The sequence below is a fragment of the Setaria italica genome, chromosome VII (assembly GCF_000263155.2).
Source record: "Setaria italica strain Yugu1 chromosome VII, Setaria_italica_v2.0, whole genome shotgun sequence".
Taxonomy (NCBI): domain Eukaryota; kingdom Viridiplantae; phylum Streptophyta; class Magnoliopsida; order Poales; family Poaceae; genus Setaria; species Setaria italica.
Window position 1 is genome coordinate 30,050,894 of NC_028456.1, and position 20,925 is coordinate 30,071,818.

Consider the following 20,925-nt stretch of genomic DNA (forward strand, 5'->3'; position numbering starts at 1 on the left):
CTCCCACGTCGTCGACAAGGAAGACACCACATCATTCGAATACAATCCGTACAACCCCGTGCAGATCAGCCTCTATGGCCGCGCCAATCCCGGTGCCGTCAAGCTCGCTGAGATCATCTCATCCCTGCGCTCCGAGCAAGCCAGGTCTGACCTCCACCTTTAACCTCGCTCGATCTGTTCTTGGCGCATTTTGTTTTTATTTCTATTTCCGAGGTGATGAAGCGTATAGCACTGGGCAATACCAAAAATCAGGGGCGGATCCATTGACGGGCCACTCATAAGGATCAATGCAGCGGAGGTTGTGGATCTTTTGGTAGCTTAGATTCCAGAGTTCAATGAGATGTGCCGACTACCACAATGCCCAGGCAAGCCGGCCAATGTGCTCCCCGTCAGGCTAAGGCATGTCAAATTCCTACAACTTATCAATGGCTCCCAAATTCCAGTCCAGTGCTCTGTGCTCTTGTAGCTGGTAGTATTGACTTCTTTCATCATCTTATCAATTCAAGGGGCTATAGAGGGCTTCAGAAGAAGAGCTTAGTCCGGATGCCAGCAGATGCTCTTGCCCAGTCATTTCTTTCCAAGAAGAGGTACACACTATGCCTGCAGATATACAATCAAAGATGCTAGTACCTGTTTCTGATTTTTGGCCGTCACACATTATGTTCTATTATTCTGCAGACTGCATTCTTCATGCTAGGGGACAGGTTGCTTTAGGAACACCTAAACACCAAATTGAAAGTAGTCGGTCTTCACACTTCTTACGGATTCATGTTACTTAATAAGCATGTTTTCAATGTTAGGTTTGCCGCTTGAGCCATTAACAATGACCCAGCTGGCGGCACTGATTGGTAAAACCCATCTGCTCGTTCCTAACTTTCTTGTCCATGCATCAATGTATTGTTGTGTAGAAGTAGTTAGTGAATATATTTTTAGGAACCAATAATTTACGCACTTATTTATGTCAATGACATTTCCATTGTGCATGCCGCAAGCTTTTAGAGCAGCTTGCACGGTTCCATATTTTGGCTATATATACACACAGCAATTGATGAGCTTGTGACTTCTTCAGACAAATGTTTGCAAGCTGGAAGACGCCGGGTGGTCAGTGCTAGTAATGAACACACCGCTGAGAGTTCTTACACTGAAGGTAGATTTACATTTTTTTTCCTTTTGTGTTCAAAAAACTTTTGCTTTCAGCAGGTGCATGCACGTACTGCATCAAATGTGCCATCCTACTATGACACCACTACACTCTATGACTACCTTGCCATCTCCTACTTTCTATGACTACCTTGCCATCTCCTACTTGAGATCTCTTATACCATGCCTATCTTGGTATATCACTCTTCATGGTGACTACCTAGCCATTCTTCAAATGGCCTCTACTTGGCATGATTACCGTAGGGTGGAGGGTACCTTATTTATAGGAGTACATGACCAAAAGAATGTTGTCATGTGGCAGATTCCACACTCTTCCTACACAAATATCTAACTCTAGAATTTTCATTATTCTTATCCAACCATGTAAATATCTAGTTCTAGAAAATTCTATAACTCACCATGGAGCATGGCTACCATGGTTCATGCATACTCTTTGTTCTTCTAGAACCTTCTTACCTTACCATGATCTTATCCTTATGCATGGCAAAATTAGTCTATTGTGATTTTCACAACCTTATAGAATGTTTCAAGTATGCATTGTATATTTCAACACCAAGCAATATAGTTGATTCTATCCTCCCCAACCAATATTGCAATAGCAGATGTGCTCCCATGTTTTTCTTTAGGACTTGGGGCAACTGGAGCACCTGCAATGCCTACAAGCATTCAGTAATTACTTTTAGACAGAAAATGGCAAACAATAATTACTAGCATCAAGAAACTACAGTTAGCCAGTAGACAAAGAGCCTAGATTGCAAGTGCAAACAACTGACAGTAACAAAATTAAATCTTATAGCTAGGAGCCATAAGAAATGAATAGAAACAATAAATATAAGATAAAATAAATATTAAATCGTGATGTTATATATCCTACCTTGACCATGAGAATTTATACTCAAGCGTAATCTTCAATCTTCTTTTTCTTACCAACTACCAAAGTTTCATCTAAAGATAACACAAATTTGTTTGCCCTTCAAATAGAATTTTGACGGTCATAACTCAAAGTGAACCAACCACCAATATTATAAATGCTTTTAATTTTGAAAATACCGATTTGTGAAAGGTATTTGCACAAGGTGTATTTTTAGAGAAGTAGCAATTTGTGCGAAAATTGCATATTTTTGTCTAGTACATTATCCAGCCAGATCTGGCAAGGAACACAATGAGGAACCGCGCAAATTTAGAAAAATTCAAAAATCTATGTAATCTTCATTATCATTACCCCTACTATGCTATTTTTGGTTAGAACGATGTAATTTATATATCTTTCAGCATTCTCATAGATCAGTGCTTGTCTTGTAAACTGAAGAGAAAGTCTCATAACCAAAGAACTACAAAAGCCAATGAGCATAGATTAGTAGAGGCAGCGAAAACAAAAGAATGTAAAGATGCCCAATGTTAGGCTCCATGCCTTGAGCCTCATGGAACTCTAAAATCTAAGCAACCAAGTCCACGATGACCTCCGCTGCCTTGAGCCTTACAAGTGGCCAGTTAATGGAGCCCATATGTAAAGATGCCCAATGTTAGGCTCCATGCCTTCATCATGAAGTGTATGGAGTGTGAGCTAGATAGAAAAATAGTGTATCAAGCAGAAAGCTTAAAACGTAGGTTGTGGGCCAGAGACCAGGCTTCCTTGGAACACACAGATCGGATGATCTGAGCGAGTTTGATGCCATCGGGGTTGACGCCTCCTTGGCAGCGGACCTCATGACGGCTATACGGATCGAATGCAGCAAAGGTGGAGGGGTTAGTCGGTCTGTATGCGGTGATTTTGTTGAGGTAGCGATAGAAGACCGGGACGAAGCCGAACACGTAATTCATGGCGCCTGACCACATGCCCAGCCGCACCACATGCTGCAGATGCTCCACCCGGAAGAATACCGTCATTTCCTTGGACAGCCTACAAGAGAATCCACACGTCAACATTGTCAACATTGCATCAAAACGAAGGAAAGAAAGAGAAAATTTTTGGGAATTCCAAACGATTGGCCATGAGTGTGCCTCCAGAAGGGAAAAAAAAAAGGGAAGGAAGGAGAAACTCTAACGAACGGAAATCCACAAATCGTGTATCATCTCAGGGAGAAATAACAAGGGGAATGATCTCAACAAAGATGCACAAGAGATGTTTAGGGGTCGTATGATTCGAAGACGCCGTCGTAGTTGTTGAACCAGAGGAAGGCGAAGAGCCGCCGGAGACAAAACTGCCTCACGCAGCGGTAGTCCAGGGAGCGTATCAAAGGTTCCTTGCGCTCACCAATCATAGGGGGACGAAAAGTCCCCACCTGAATTTCATTAAACCACAAATGTTAGGCTAGTCAGTAACGGTTTCGGTGCAAGGCACCTTACAAAGAATTGGTCCACTAAACGGCTAGAAGAGTACAACCTCAGAAAAGAGAAAGAACAACATGGTACAACACCAAAACAGGGCTCACAAACACTTCAAAGACAAACATGACACAATTGAAGACAACCATCGATTGTCGTTTGTGTCACCACCGAACAACATACTTGCCGATTACACCTTGGCCGTTGCATACTGCATCACCTCTTGTAGCTACGCCGCCCTGTTGCTGCCCTCCATTTGAGTGACCCAACGGAATGGGGACTAAAGGTGGCAAAGGACGTGCAAGCCAAAGCTCACCGATCACCGGAGACGACGATCTCCCTTGAAGCTGATGGGGACATCTACAACACATCTAGACTTCACGTACCATCATCCAACATTGTCCAAGGGGAGGAATGCTTGAAGGGGAATGGCAGAAGCAGTGGAAACACCACCCGGCATTTAATTTTCTACCACCAACAACAAGAGCGCGTTGACAAAGCAGAGGCGTCGGGGGAGGACACTCACTGAACCACAAAAACATCCAACCACCGGTGCCATCCTCACCCGTGAAGAGTAAGGAGGAAGAAGAAGGCATGAAACAACAAACCTCCATAGACAACGCCTATAGGTTAGGGGTAATTTGAACTTTCGCTATACTCGAAGAAAGTAATTTAATTTTTTCCTTTTTTTAAGCCTCCTTTCCTTTTGCCCTTTCCTCAACTTCTCGTACTTCTTCAAACTATCATCTCTCCGTTCTTCTTTGTCTCGTTATTTGGACAAAAAAAATTCGAAAACAGTTTATATATTTTAAACGCCCTATGTATCTGTTGCTACTGTGGTAGTGCCACTTTAGAGATGACTTCGGTGGTACAGATAGAGGGATTTCATATGAAACCGCATAGAAAAAGTTTTATTTGACCCCCTTTGTTTAATCTTTTACCAGACCTCTTCGACTCAAAATTTGGTCACAGGGCTCCGATTGATCTAGCTCTGGCTTTGGGTTTCTGATCAAAAACCAAAAGATAAAACAAACCGTTTGCTTTCGGAAGCGGCGCAACCCCGATATGCGTCGAATGTGTCGCGTGGTTTGTCCTGTCATTTTCGTACATCGGACATTTGCTGACAAAAGGTTGGCCAACTTTGGGCTTTCGGCCTTGTGGGCTTTCCTTTGGTGGTCGTGTGTCCGGGCGCCGCGCCAGCCAGGCCGTGACCGACCATCCCGTCGATCGCCGCCAATGGCCGCGAAGGCGCCATAGTCAGAGATGGCCGTGGCCGGGCAGGCGGCGAACGCGGTGAAGGTGCCAAGGTGGCCGCAGCGGCGCGCCGACGCTGCTGTGCCTGAACGCAGGTGTGTAAGATGATCCCCTTATTTTCTGATGAATCTCAGTTGGCTTTGTTGAGGACCCAGAAATACAAAACAACTTTAGAATCGTAAAGGATTTGCTGTGTAAGATGGCTTCTTCGGAGATTGCTGGCCAGGCACCAGAGTAGCCATCGTTGGGTGCTTATCCACACCAACACCACCCTCCAGCTTCCGAAATTCAGTGCTACCTCTGCCAGTCACCTGAGTGTTCTGAAACTTAGCTTTGCCTAGCTAGCGACTGAAATGAAAACTATCAGTACAGTGATTAGAACATCTCTTCTTCTTAGCAACTAAAATAGATATTCAACCTTTTTTGTTACATAACTGTCCATATAACACTTTGGCAAGCGAGTAATCGCAGGCCAGCTGAACCATCCTGAGTTCCTCATCCTGACACTGGCAGGCCTGTCGATGTGTAGTGCAATGATCAGGTTGATCTCAAGCTAACCTGCGAGCTGGTGAGCATCATTCTGATGCTCAATCAAGCACATCCTCCTCAGCATCAAGCCAAGCCAGGAAGCTTCACATGTTAAGTCTGTATCTTGCGATGGTCGATGATCCTGGCTGGTTTGTTCAACCAAGCGCATGCAGCAGTATTCAGTTTCTGTCTGTCATTTTCACCCGTTTGCAACAAGCAGCTTCCAAGGCTGTCATCCCCATCGATCATGCAGTGACAACTGTGTTACGAGTACTGCTGCCTGCTGGGCGACTGCTCCGGACGGATAAACCTGCACGGATACGTTGTTCTACTTGTCCATGCCTTTCGCCAAAACAACAGCCTTTCAGCAAAGCTGTCCCGGGGCATCGCAAAACCTGTCGCTTGCCGAAAACGAACAAGTGTCCGTCTTTATCCCCAAAAAAAGAAGCCGTTTCGTCAGAAAACACGAAAAAGGGGATCAATTCAAGGTGCCGGTTTGTTATCGTGCTCCATCCACCCGGAATTCCGAATTAGCAGCTACCCCTTTCCACTTTGGATGGCTCTCCGCTCAAGACGGCTGTTCAGCCTGTTCATACATATCCGCGCTCGATTCCATCTCAAGCACGCCTGTATAAGATTGCCACAAAAACAAAGCGTACGATCAGTTGCTGTTTGATTACTGATGATCAGCGGCAGCGACGAGGGCTAAGTGTCCTCCATTTTTCTTCTTCAGATTCCATTCCAAGCTCTTCACCTCCACACGCTAGCTCTTGCTCGCTGCTTTAGTCCCGTTATTCTCTCTCCCTCGCTTTTGGGAATTTTGTATGTGCAGAAATGAACGGACCACTTGCAATTCTGTTCTCTGAATTTGGCAATGGAGCGTCGTTTGTTTTCTCCTCCCCGAAAAGCATCGAATTTTGTGTACCAGGAGGAGAAAGAGGCAGAGGTATTTGTGAACTTTAACACCTGTCGCATCGGATGTTTCGATATTAATTAGAAGTATTAAACATAGTCTAATTATAAAACTAATTGCACAGATGGAGTCTAATTCGCGAGACGAATCTTTAAGCCTAATTAGTCAATGATTTGACAATATGGTGCCACAGTAACCATTTGCTAATAATGGATTAATTAGCTTTCATCTATACAATTAGTTTTGTAATTAGCTCATGTTTAATCCTCCTAATTAGGATCCGAACCGGATCCTTCTAAAGTTTAGCACCTCGTATCCAAACATCCCTATATGCGTCTGCTCTTTATTTCGTCCTAAGGAAGTAGTGGGGAGCAAGAGCAACATGGCAGCAAGTGTGCCGAATTGAAAGCAGTAGCTGAAAATATCTTCCCAAAGGAGTCAAATATCATAGGGAAAAAAAAGATTGGCGATCTGGTTAAAAGTATAGAACGACCCGTTTGTACTTTTTTTTTATCAGGTGACCGGAGACTGAAGATTTATGTTGGTCCACAAATATCGGGAAAATTTGCATTGCTGCTGACTTTTTGTTCATCTGATCTGAAGCCTTCGAGCCAAAAAATCAGCAGCTGACAGGAAAAAAAAAGATAATCAAATCAAATCAAAGACTTTCAGAGTAGCAGATCGAGTGAATCCCTCATCTCACAATCACAAGCCTCTAGATGAAAGGAGACCACTCCAAGATGAAGGGGAAAGGGCGAAGATTTATGCTGCAAATATACCGAATGAACATCTCATCGATCTGGATTTACATATTTACAAACATGTTATTACACAAAAAAAAAAGGAGAGAAGAAAAGCAAAGGAAGAAGAAGAAACAAATGGAATCTCTAGAGGAGCAAGAACAGCGAACAGCACACAACGCACGCCTGCACAGCCACGCTTCAAGGGGAATCGATCGAAACCGCTACGCTAGGAGGATCTCAGACGACGACGGTGAAGTACGCGAGCGCGAGCCCGGCATCGGCGGCGCCGGCGCCGGCGAGCGCGCCGAGGAGGCGGCGGAACGCCGCGGCGGGGCAGGGGATGCGCAGCGGGCCCCGGCGCGCGTAGCCGTACTCCTGCGCGGCGCGGCGGAGCAGCTCGGCGATGGGCGGGCGGCACAGCAGCTCGGCGGGGACGACGAAGCGCTCCGTCTCCTCCCCCTCCGCGCCGACCTCCACCGGCACGTGCCCCGCCGGCACCTTCCCCCCGCCCGCCCCGTGCCACGACGGCGACGGCTCCGCCACGGCGCCCGGCGCCACCCTGCACGCCCCCGTCGACACGCACCGGAGTAACCCCTTCATCGTCATGGGCCAGGCCGCGGCTCGCCGGTCGCTGCTAGCCCACGGCCGGAACCTCACGGGTGCGCTGTGATGGTGGAGATCGAGGCGGGGGGCGAGGGCGAGGGCGAGGCTGCAGTGCCGGAGCAGGACGCAGGAGCAGGGAAGGACGGCGGGTGGGCGTGCGCCTGTGCAGGCGTTGCTATATAGCCTGGCGCTGCACGCGGACGCCGGGGCGGTGGCGCCGGCAGGTGGAGCAGGCGTGCCCGTGGCCCCACGTGGAGGTGGGACGGGAGCGGGGAGTGCACGAATAGGAGGACCACGGCGAGTACCCGAGGCGTGAGGGGAGAGAGTGTGCCCGAGTGGGGGTGTTCACTGTTCAGTGAGCGAGTGGGATCGGGTGTGCCGGGCTGCGCACGGCGGCGTCGTGTGGCGGTGTGCCCGTCGGCCCACACGCCGCCGCGAGCAAGCACACGTGTCGTGCACCGCGTCTCACATGGGCACTCGCGGTCGAGCCAGGCGCCACAGAGCAGCGACACGGCGAGACGGTTAGGGCGTTGCCGTCGCCGGAACGGTGGCGTCCGCGTCGCGGTCGCCGTCCCGCGAGTGCGACGGCATGTGAGGCCGGCCCCGCTCCGGGCCCGTCGCTGTTGGGGAGGGGGGACTTCCGTACGCGGCCGCTGTACGGTTCCGTAACCACGGAAGGAGGGGGCGGTGGTACGGCACGTGGGGCCTTGCGGCCGTACGTTACCCGTCGCTTTCCGTCCTTTCTGGCGCCTCCCCCTCGTCAAGCGGCAATGCCAGTGCGGAAAGGGTGGCAGGGGCAGCGGGGTGCGTGAAGTGAATGTGGAGCTCGCGGCAAGTACAGACATGGGGGCGTGGAAAGCGTTGCCGACAGGGCCCATGGCCGACGTCAGCGTGTCCCTGTTGGTTCCGGGAGGTGATGCTTTTCTTTGGTGGGCGGAATTCCTTCTCGATGGGGTTCATGTGGACAAGCAAACTGATCTGGTTGAGGCTCGTAGTTCAAAATTTTGGATGGGTCTTTGTTCCACAGTTTTATTATAGATTTTTCAGTCTTTCACCATTTTGAATGGTCTGTATTTTTCCAATCCGTTTAAAAAGCTTGTGTGCGACAGAGAGAGGGAGGAGCTCCGGATTCTAGAGCAGTCCTTGTTCATATGTTATTCACATTTATTAGCACAGCACGTACACTATTTCAGCAGCACTATGTCAATGAATATTTAGGGGGTGTTTGTAAGCACTCCACTTCAAAAAAACAACTCCACTTCACCAACTCCATCCTGTTGCAGCTCCACCTCACTAACTTCATGAAAACATGGAGGTGTTTATACGTATTTGGCTGATTGCAGTGTTCTAGCTCCAGAAACATGAGGACTTGTTGTTAATAGATCCACGTGTCATTCTCTTCTCTTTTCTCCCCTGTCCCCTTTGTCGGTGTTTTATACCCGGCAACCTACCGAGAGGTGGTACCGAACTTGAAGGTAAAAGTGATGACACAGGACACGGATTTATACAGATTCGAGCCGCTAGAGTAGCGTAATACCCTACGCCTTGTTTGGTGTGTTTGTATCTTGCACCCTGCGCTTGGGTGTTGTGTAGCCTAATTGTTAGCTATTGATGATGATTTTGAGCCCCCGATCTAGGTACCCCTGCCCTCCATTATATACTCAGGGGGCAGGATTACTAGTCGGTTACAAGGTAGGAGCCTTAGTAGGATTACATAGTACGAGTTCTAGTAGGATTAAAGATGAATCCTAGTAGGAGTCTTCTTCTTCCTTCCTTGTGGGTACTAGGGATCTATCCTTAAGTTCTAGTAGAAGTCTGTCTTCTTCCTTTCTTGAGGGTACTGGGAATCTATCCCCGACACCCTTCCTTGCGCTGGTAGTCTATTTTACCGAAATGATTGTAGACTTTTGTCCCAAATCCACATGACCGATCACCGCAGCAATTTTTGGGCAATCTGTACATGGCACCAAAATGTGAAATTGATGCAATTAACACATGGAAAAATTAAGAAGAGAATCAGTGAAACATTACCGCAAACACGGAGATGGTGTCATCGTCGCCCGCATCCTCGCCACTGGTGGCACTTGGCCATGCGGTGCACCTCCATTGGAAGCCGCGCCGCCAAAATCTCTCTCCCCCGATCCGCCATCCTCTGTCACCAGCTGCGTGCGACGCTGCGCGGCCCGGCCAGCTGCAGCAGAGCCGCGCGGCGCCCCCGAAGTTGTGTAACGAGTGCTAACAGTGGGTAAATAAACTCCAACTTCATGATGAGATCTGAAACTGTATTTTTGGAGTATTTTTTTAGGTACTCCAAGGGAAAACGTGGATCTACCCTAGCTGGAGCTGAACGTGTTCGATAGGAAATTTTGTGGGGTTGGTAGAGTGGAGCAGTTTTTTCTAAAGTGGAGTGTTGCCAAATACCCTCTTAACAAATCTTGAAGCAGTTGGTGAATCTACACTTCCAGAACAGCTCTCTCCATGAATTACTAAGTGCGTCCCCCCTTGAAAGATTGGGAATTAGCGACCGTTATACAGTGCTTCTCAGATCATTATAGCTACAGCGTTTGTAAGATTGTTGTGTGGTTGTCATCCTAGTAGCGGTTCGTTAGAAGTACCACATTATCTCATAAAGGTCATTTTTTTTCTTAAAAAAACTTACAAGTTTTGTTATCCTGTACCTAGCGTTTTAAATTGTAAAAGTTTTTATAGATATATAATTTTGCTATGTATTTAGACATGACGTATACATCGAAGTAAATAATAAAAAGTTATATACCTTCACAAGATGTCCACGAAGCGGATAATACAGGTCAGAGAAGCACACCAGATATTCAGCGATGGATCCGGTACCAATCCAGCCAAAAGTCAGGAGACAACGAAGTGGATGATAGCTCCATCGTGCACTGTTGAAACACGGAGGGAGAATCCGTATCCATCGATCCGCACCACTCGTGGGCCCATTGCCGTACTCGCCGAGCCCGCACCACAGGTCAGTCCATCTGGAAGAGGCCAAGAGCTAGGTAGCCAGCAGCATTTTGTTGTGCGTGAACGCCAAACGTTTCGAACACGCTGTGGTTGTACCCACCACACATTGCGCATAGACGAGCCCGCTCACCAGCAGGCAGAAAACAAACAGGCAATGTGACATGACACCCTGAACTTGGACAGGCTAAAGCTAGTTTTCCCCTGGGCGCCGGCGGGACCGCAGAGCACCTAATGATTTCACCAATAATCAGCACCGCTAACCGAATACCATACTCCTTCCTGACAAACCAAACCGATCATCTTCAAACCCCACAGGGGCAGGCCCGGGGAATCTCGATCGACGACAGCTCACGACCAGCAAATCAAGGCGATTCCGTACACGAAACGAGCCCTGGCCGTACGCACGGATCCACGGACACACACAAGCTGTTACAGGAGATGGCGACGGCATGCCAGACAAAAGCTAAGCTAAAGGTAAGGTAAAAGCTGACCCCGGGATTCCGTGCGCGCGCCCGTCCGTACGGGAACGCAGAGGCCGTGTGGGCCGGCAACGAGGAAGGCGCGAGAGGGATGATGATGCGGGCCGCGGTGTTCGCTTCGCCCGGGGAAAAGGGATGGGCGCTTGCATGGCCACCGGTTGGTTAGAGGTCGGCCACCAGGTTCTAACATGGATCGCATGGGCTCAACCCAATCCACCAGAGAGACAGTAGCTGGGCTTGGGCCATTCATTATTGCTCGGCCTGAACAAGAAAACGTCGCATCTGAACGTCTGATAAGCACAAATTTCTATCAACATAGGAGCAAGTAAGAAGGGAAGAAAAGAAGAGAAACAGCGCCTATCTCACGCTACACAGTACAGCACGCACTCTCCACTTGCGCTTGTGTTTCAACGCCACTGTTTTCAAGCCGTCGTCGTCTTCCTGTTCGAGAGCTTTCATTCACGCATGCATGCACCTGTTGCTGACACGGGGGGTCAAGGTCAACCCTTTCAAGCTCGACGGTCCGCACGCTAAGCCCCCCGCGCGCATTCAAGTCAATCATCCCGGCCTGCGCTGCCACGGATTTCAAAGGGGTTGATAGGGACACTCCTGAGACGGCCGGCGCAGCCTCAGCTAGCTCGATCTCGCCAGCTGCGTGTGTAGCAGTGGTCGCACCTGGCCAGCTACCGATCGAGACTGCCTGTCCGTTTCAGAGTCCTCTCTCCAGATTCCTCTCTCAGTCCCGTTTGGGAGAAACAGGTTTACTCGAAACACGAGACGAGAGAGAGTTTTCCCTGGTTTTGGTCGGTTTTCGCGGTCCATGTACATCTTCCATCGCTCTCGTCACATTCAAGATCTTGCTTGACGCCTTGTTTTTTTGTTTTTAATCTCGAGGTGAAAATTTCCAGACCTGCTGGTTGATTCAAAAGGAGATTTTGGATTCGATCATTGAACCCGGCAGGGGAGGGGGGGACATTCGGAAACAGGAGGAGGGAAACTGCAGGTTGAATCGAGAATACAGTTTCAGTCAGAATGCAGGGGTGTACTAGAAATCAGGGAGAGGGTCGAACCTGCAGGTTGTGGCTTAACACTCAAGATTTCAGAGTTGTGGTGAAATTACTTGCTTTATTCGGTCTCGTTGCTGGGGTTTGGAAAGGATCGGCACTCAAGATCTCGGCGTCGGCGTGAAAGTTTGAATCGAAAAGGGGAATGCGGAGTGAATCCGGTCGCCAGCATTCGGGAAGACAAGCATAATCATTCCTGCTCGCTGAATAGAGTAGACAGATTCAGAAAGTCGTCTGCTCTCGTCAGATGAAGGTTCTGTGCTTGACAGTTGCCACCCCATTTGTAACACGAGGTGAAATTTCCAGGCGTGCTGTTTGAATCAAAAGGCGAAACCTGTTGATCGGCACAGAATCCGCGGCGGCCTATCGTAGGAATTCGGAAAGGATTCACACCCGAGATCGGGCAGACGATGCTCAGGATGCAACCCGGCCGATCACCAGGGATTCAGAAGCAGGATCGAACCTGCAGTTGCAGGTCAGGCCCTGGATTAGCACAAAGATTCGTGGAAGTTGGCAAGCGCTATGCGGTCTCGTCGTTGCGGGGATTTGGCAATGCTTGACGCTCCAGATGGAAAAGGAAAAGTTTGAATCCGATCGCCAACATTCAGAAAAGAGCATGTTCGCTTCAGCTTATTCAGCCGGCTTATCAGCCACCAAACATTGTTTTCCTCTCACAACAAATCAGCCGTTTCAGCTTTTCAACCAGCTTATAAGCTGAAGTGAACAGGCCTATAAGGAGAAAGGGAATGGAATCTGCAGATTCTGTTTTCGCGTCGCCGTGAAAAATGTGTGATCGGCCACGAGTTTCTTAACTCGTGCTTTTTGCCACGCGCTACCTGGTCCGTCTGACTGAGTATTACTGATGGAATCAACTTTACTCTTCGCAAAATGTGGGCTTTACTTTTACTTTAAGTTAGGACCGAATTGATTGATTCCCTTAGCTTCTTTGGCAACAGATCGCTCTGCCTCTCTCCACTGATAGGCCGTGATGGATCTGGACCGGGTCAGAATTCCCGCGATAAAAAAACTAGTACATGTAGGCATTCGAAATTTTGCATTCGGTTCACGTACACGGCAACATCTGGGCGGCCGCCTGCCCTGACCCACGTCAACCTTTTGCTGCGTGGCTGACCCCCTCTCCAATCCAGTATTCCAGTATGTATCGGCTCCAACCGACTCATCCGGAAAATCATTTCTCCTTTTTACCTGAAAAAAAATATTTGGCCCTCCCCCAGCCATGCATTTTTAAAAAAAACAAATTTTGATTAAATTTGGAAAATTTCATGCTATTGGTCCCTCCTAACAACTCCGCCACTTCAAAATTCAAATAACACACCGTAGCTACATGCATACAAACCGGGTACCGTTGCAACTGGGTTGGGTTGGGTTGGGTTGGGCCGGACCCGACAGGACGGTCAGAGGCCTATCTGCCTGCCTGTTTGCCTCATTGCCTGTCAACGAAACGAAACACGGGTCAAGGATTGGACGACACGAGCGTGGTGTCCCAATCATCTGACATTCCTGACGCTCCATACGTTGACCACTCATCACCCCCCATATATACCCCACCCCCATCCCCACCCTTGACACACACACATCCTGCTCCGAGCGAAGCGACTGCCAGGCGATTCGCATTCCTTCTCCATTGCCAACCCACTCGACGGTCCAAGACACACTCAACTCAACCGGTCGAGCTCATCCTCTCGGGTCGCCGGCCGGCATGAACTGGAAGCGGAAAAGCTTCGGCAGGGGCAGCGAGGCGATGCGGGAGCGGCTGATCCAGCAGCAGGAGGAGGGAGGATGCGTGCCGCGGGGGTGCGTGGCGGTGGTGGTGGGCGGGGACGAGGAGCCGGAGGAGCGGGTTGTGGTGGACGTGCGCGCGCTCGCGCAGCCCTGCGTCCGGGCGCTGCTGGAGATGGCGGAGCGCGAGTTCGGCTACGCCCAGAAGGGCGTGCTGCGGATCCCCTGCGCCGCCGACGAGTTCCGCCGCGCCGTCGCCGCCGACAGCCACCGGTGCACCAGGCGGTAGAGACGCAGCCGGTGAGTCGTGTGCGTACGTACATGGTGGTGTATATGTGTCGCTCGATCGTGTCGTCGATCTGTGCAGCCAGCGATCCACTCGATCGATCGATCTCAGCAACGACCTCACTTACATAGAGACATGGACAGTAGCTAGGCCAGGATGCAGGCATCAGTGCTTTTCTCTCTTCAGCTTTTTTGATGACGATGATGATGAATTTCTTCCAAGTGTTAAAATCGGCAACAGTTTTTCTCTCTCTCTAGATGTTGTTTTAGCAGTAGTTTTGGGATGCAGCCATTCATCGGTAGTGCTTGTATACTTTTTTTCAAAAACGATGATGATGATGAGCTTGCAGCAAGTGTGTTGGAATTGGGAACAGTTTACTCGTCATCGTCAAACGAAAGCGCCGCTGATCAATTCTCTCCGCTGCCTTTGCGTGAGTTTGGATTCTTTGAAACGCTTCTGGTTTCGTGCATCGTTAATGCAAATTCGGCCCTCGCCGCGTGCGCGTTCCGCCTTTGCCGGCCAAGATTTGCTCGTTCCCAGGATGATTCCTCCATGACGCTGACAGTACTGTATCCGCTTTAATTCGTGTGGACGTAACGTAACCGGGGCGTGTGTGAGCGGAGAGCTGATTAAGCGCCGCAGACCTTTCGTTCGCAGGATCGGGACTGATCGGTACCGTCACGTACGCACGAGGGATCCGTATCCTACGCTTATCCCATCGATCCAAGCGGTAGCAGTGCTACGCACTGGTCAAGGCCTGCATCGCCATCGATGACGAACGGCATGCCTGGGATCGACTGCGGCGTTAGTTTATACTGTGTGCAACTGCTTCGATTCGACGTCACCACTCTAAAGAAAGCACATCCGAGGATCGATCCCTGAATCAACAGGATCGGAGCGAACTGTATGGTACACTTGGCCATTATCCAAGGATCAGGAGCACGTAGTTTTATTGATCAGTGAACGAATGACGCATGCATGAGGTGTACGATGAGCCGGCCGGCCGGCGGCCCGGGACAGTCGCTGTGCGGCGACGAGACGACACGATGGCTACTTCCCCGGTCGCCGTTCCGAAGCAGCCACTAAAATTCAGACTTGGCGTCAGTAATAAAATCGATAATCATTGGCGCCGTTCCTGCATCTGGCAGCTGCTCCAATGATTGGCGCCAGCGTTTACGAGACGCGGGCGATGATTGGGCGGGCTCGGTCTCGGTCGCGCCCCGAGCGTTGACGGAACATGCTTCATCCTATGCCCGGGGGGCTTTGCTTGTTCACACTCACACACACGCATGATGCCATGATGCATGCAGCATGCAAGTAGTGGCGCTGGGCTTACCGAATTGTCAACCCAAGATGCTCGCAAGTCACGGAGAATGAGGTCACTGGCCGAGAGCCCGAGAACACTATTTTCCCCCTTTTTTCCTGAAAAAAAAAAAGAATTGACTTGACGACCTGACTCGGGCTTGTGTGCCAGCAGGATGAGTAGTGGCGTAATACCTGAAGCGTCCCATAGGAATGTTCAGACACAACCAGATTTCATATGGGACAAACGCATCGACAGTTTTTTTTTTCCAGCGAAACTCGAGAACCTAATCTGAACGAGTCGTTTTCAGTTGGGAAGACGGTTTCAGTCATGCCGTGATGATTATAAAACAAGAGCTGTTTTAGACAGGCTCGCGACAGCAGAGTCATTGCAAATTCAGACGGTTTTCTTTAAACTTCCGTCCCCACAAAAAAAGATAAACAAAATACCCAGAGTTACACGATGCCACCTGCCATGCTAAGTGTACCTGGTGTTGCGCAGGTTGGGTTAGTATCATGAAAAAAGAAGTGATTATCACTGTTCGACACATTCAAATGATGAGCAAAGCAAGAACAAGTATCATTACCATCACCGCAACAAAAGTAAACTTTCAATTGCTGCCACCGGCAAGGAGCATCTCAGGGAAAATGTTTCAAACAAATTGCTAAAATCGGCATATACTCCAAGGATAGTTTTGATGATCGGAGGCAAGAGGAAATTAGGGGAGTCACTAGTGGGATTCATCATGGGGAAATAAAATATTACTGCTAATGTCATCATTTAGAAGGCCCCTTCAATCTTCTGCTTCAACTGCTAGCAGTTCTGATGCTCCTCCAGTGATAGTGATGGTGAGATATCTCCCAACAACAACTATTACACTAAAGAAGACTGGGGCTTACAGGGCACCGCAGGGACAGAGTCAATGGGGGAGCATGCAGGGCCATGGCCCCTCATGCTGCATTTGTTTCTTTTAAGACTCTTCAAAATGAGAATAAACTAAGTACATGTTCTAACATTTTGTTCATTGATTAACTTAGCTGGGCCCCTTAATCTTCTTATCCTATCTCCATCCATGTGACATCCTTTTGCTAAGCCAGGTGTACATGGTGTTGTGCAGGTTGGTTTAGTATCATGAGAAAGAAAGTGATTATTATTGGACAAACACACCGACAGTTATCTTTCTCTTTTTCCAGCAAGACTCGAGAACCTCATCTGAACGGGTCGTTTTCAGTTGGGAATACATTTTCAGTCATCCTGGGATGATTATAAAACAAGAGCTGTTTTAGACAGGCTTGGGAGAGCATAGTGCTTGAAAATTCAGACGGTTTTCTTTAAAATTCCGTCGCCACAAAAAAAGATAAACCAAATACCCAGAGTTACACGATGCCACCTGCCATGCCAAGTGTACCTGGTGTTGCGCAGGTTGGGTTAGTATCATGAAAAAAGAAGTGATTATCACTGCTCGACACATTCAAATGATGAGCAAAGCAAGAACAAGTATCATCACCATCACCGCAACAAAAGTAAACTTTCAATTGCTGCCACTGGCAAGGAGCTTCTCAGGGAAAAATGTTTCAAACAAATTGCCGATTCAGCCCATTTATGGTAGACCAGCTTCCGCCCACTTTCCTTATGTTTTCCTCCAATTTTCTCTCCACTTCGTACCTGCAAGTAAAAATCTACAAAAACTCATGGAACTTTATTATCTTACTAGTAATTTGCGTAGAACTTTAGTGTATACCCATTTGTTTACCAAGAGTTTGCAGTTGAGATGGTGTTTAACAATTGCCAATACCCTTTTAAGCTTAAACTTTTGCTTGTCCTCACTTCCCTTGGGCACATATCCAAGCAGTTTCCCTCAGGCAGCAGGATGAAATTGAACCTAGGACCATCCTGCTGGAGCAGGTCGCAAACCAAGATGCCAGAAAGGAGACCAACCTACAAAATGCAAGATCATTTGATCTCAATTAATTACGCAAAACATCACCGTTCTAAGCAAGAGAGGGCGGCCAGAATTCATCCAAATACAGTATGTCAAAAATGCATCCAAAGGTGTCTCCCAAGCGTACAAAGTGGTATGATTTGAAACCTGGCACAATCACGATAGCACCTACCTAAGTTTATATTTTTTTCTAGAATACGCAGGAGATCTACGTATCATTCAATTAAGAGGAAAAAATAGATGTTTAGTTACAACGCGGGCAATTCACCGGGCGCACGCGCACGGATTTGAGTTGATAATGTTTACATTATTAAACATACACTCCACCTATCTGTTAGCAACTCCAAATTGTTCACGTAGGTGCTATGAAACACCTGCTCTGAAGTTCCAACCAGCCATCGCCAGGCATTGTGCTCCTGCAGCAAATCAGTTTGCTGCTTCCTCCTGTATCACGGCGAGAAGTTGTTGAGGCGATTGTTCCTGTCTCCTGGCAAAATTCCTGTTGTTCCGCTCCTTCCATATCGCCTAGGAGACCAGCATGAGAGTGGTGTCGAAGCCTTTAACCTTTTGTCTTGCCAGGTTGCTCCTTTTCTGCGTCCACCATTGGAGCAATGATGTATGCAACATTGGCTGTACAGCGGGAATACCAAGCTGCTGGTCTAACTAAAACCAGACCTGCTGGGCATAGCTGCATCGCACAAAGAGATGAGTAGCAGATTCGGATGGTTGGCCGCATAGTGTACACTCATCCGAGTTTTGCAGTCCATGTCGTTTGCGCCGCGCAGCTGTCCAAAGCCAGTCTCTAACAGCCAGCCAGGTGAAGAATTTGACTTTAAGGGGAGCCCAAGCCCGTCAGATGGACTTGTATTCCGGCCATTCCATCGATCCAATGAAGAAAACTCGGTATGCGGAGCTCGTGGAATAGATGCCAGAGCTTTCCCAGCGCCAAGACACACGATCTTCAGTTCCGGGTTGCAACTGAACGTTGGATAGTGCATGCCACAGGTGCACATACTGTGTTAGTGCCGTCACTGTAGCTCATCCGGCAACGTCTCGTATCCATCTTTTATCAGCAAGGGCCTCGGCGACAGTTCTGTTTCTTCGTATGGTTGGCTGCACCATGTGACAGAGGTCCGGTGCTAGGATGCATGGAGAGAGGTCTTTGAGCCAAACATCCTCCCAGAAGAGTGCAAGGTTACCATCTCCCAAGTCAACACGTATGGACAGTTGGAACATCCTGCGTAGGGTATCATCCTTTTCAAACTCAGCCGAGAGGTGTTTCCATGGTCGAGTGTCGTCAGTTCGTTTGACTAAGTTTATATTAGGCTTCGGTGATACTTTGAAAAGCGTCATTCTTATAATGGCAAAGATCTGATTAAACCTAGAATGTGTATTCATATTAACATATATCAAAATAAAAAATAGTATGTATTAATTACCTGCCTATCGGTTCCAAGATTTCTTTTTTTAGATAATGGGTTCCAAGATTTCTTAACATTAATTTTTCATGTCATTCAAAATCTTGTGTAACGTATGTAGTAATAAGGATTTCTAAAGATCTATTCTATGCATTATGACTCGGTGTTTTGATGCCATCCTATTGGTATGAAGATTGTTTAAAAAAAAGGTGTGAAGATTGTTTAAAAAGAGCGTTGTATCTTGGAAGTATATCAAAATAAAAGGAGTCGTATCAGTCTTGTACGCCTATCGATTCCAAGATTTCATAGCATTATCTTATGTTTTCTCTATTCATGTTCTAATGTTGTATTCCTAGTTAGGATTTCTAAACATTTATATTGTGCTTTAATGACTCGGTGTTTTGATGTGGTGCCATCAAAACATAGAATCTTCATCATTAATTTTGTTGTGAGCATCGGTCTCTTGGCTATAAATAGAAGTGCAAAGTGTAAGCACGGTATACATAAGATCAATATTCAACATTTGCAGGCTACCAAAAAGGAAGCACTTGGTCCTAGAAACATCAACACCATACTAGTGCATGATGGCTATAGAAGGGATCCTTCGAGCCCTTGTCTATGTTTTAGTTTTTACCATGCTTGTAGACAATCAAGCTTGGGGTGAGAAGAATTGTTATCCTGAGAAAGAATCGGTTAAGTATGGGTGCATGAAACACATTAAATTTGGTACTCGTTATCTTCCTCCGCTTCTAGGCAACAAATGTTGCCGCACGGTTGCTGTATCTGACATGGTTTGTATCTGTGGTATCCTTACCGAGGAAGAGATAAGAGAAATAAGCTCCTTTAAACTTGTTCGTGTTGCAAGAGATTGTGGACATCCATTGCCAGTTGGAACCAAATGTGGAAGTAAGTATCTTATACTATCATTTTTTCCCCTATAAAAATCCATGTACTATTAGTTACATTGAGTAAATCAATATAATATTATTTACCTTTTTTCCTTAGCGTGGACCGTTCCACCACCAGCACCGCCAGCAGGAACATCAAGGGCTCATCCATAAGAGTTTGCTAAGGCGAGTAACCCAATGAAGAATCATGGAATAAAAGAAGAAATAGTATGTGCCTGGGTGACTTTTGGTGTTATGTATTTACTCATGAGAATTTAGTACAATTAATGTCACAATCACAATAAATTCGATTGGACTAGAGGTGATGTTTAAGTAGCCATAGCCAAGACGTTAGAAAAATTACCTTCTCCAACCATGCATCGCACATACAGAGTACTCCACTGTCTTAACTACCCCTCCTTTTGTGTTTACAAGGCGTACACGCGTACCAAGGTTCAAACTTTGCTATTTTTAACCAATAATTAACCAATATCTTTTTATTTTTATGATGTAAACCTGAAATGGTTGGATTTGTAATCAAATGTACTTCTCCAATAATTATAAATTTATAACCATAAATAACATAAAATAAAATAAATTAATGGTCAAAGCGTAATTTGGGAGACCGTGCCATGTCATACCACGTGGAAGTATTTCTAAAGCGTGTAATAATTCTGTTAGATGTCGCCTTTCGTCTTGAACAACCGGTGGGACCATCGGCCCAAAAAACACACGGACACTGCTTTTCGGTCCTAAAATCATAAACAAGATTTTCGGAAAAAGAATGCCGCCTTCAGAATAGGAAACAAAGATCAACTGGAAATCAAAAACAAGTTTAATGCGCCATAGTGCTGCCTACCCGTGGGTAGTAAATCAATAATCATTGGCGCCACTCCAGTGTTAGACAATTCTGCAACAGCAGAGTGCTTGAAATTTCAGACATTTTTCTTTAAACTTCCGTTTCAAAAAAATAATAAAAATACCAAGGAGTTAGGCGATGCCCTCCTGCCAAGCCAAGTGTACCTGGTGTTGCGCATGTTGTGTTTGTATCATGAGAAAGAAAGTGATTATCACTGCTTGACATTCAAATGACGAGCAAAGCAAGAACAAGTCATTACCATCACCGCAAGAAAGCAAACTTTCAATGGCTGCCACCGGCAAGGAGCTTCCCAGGAAAATGGTTCAAACAAATTGTTGATTCAGCGTAGACCAGTCTTTGTATGGACTTGTGTTGCAGATCGATCATACTTGGGCAGATGACTGAATGTGTATAAAAATCACTAGCATCAGCGTA

The 20,925-nt window shown here is 47.4% G+C and overlaps 1 protein-coding gene across 1 annotated transcript; it reads right to left on the minus strand.

Annotated features, from left to right (window-relative positions):
* Positions 1-6,923: 6,923 nt before the first annotated feature.
* Positions 6,924-7,789, minus strand: LOC101755080 (auxin-responsive protein SAUR71). The gene has a single exon (XM_004976762.2). The coding sequence runs from the start codon at positions 7,528-7,530 to the stop codon at positions 7,162-7,164; it is 369 nt and encodes a 122-aa protein (XP_004976819.1). The 5' UTR covers positions 7,531-7,789; the 3' UTR covers positions 6,924-7,161.
* Between the last annotated feature and the right edge of the window lie 13,136 nt (positions 7,790-20,925).

Bases quoted from the DNA above. Each gene is read 5' to 3' on its own strand.
- LOC101755080 (XM_004976762.2), bottom strand. From the start codon at position 7,530: ATGACGATGAAGGGGTTACTCCGGTGCGTGTCGACGGGGGCGTGCAGG.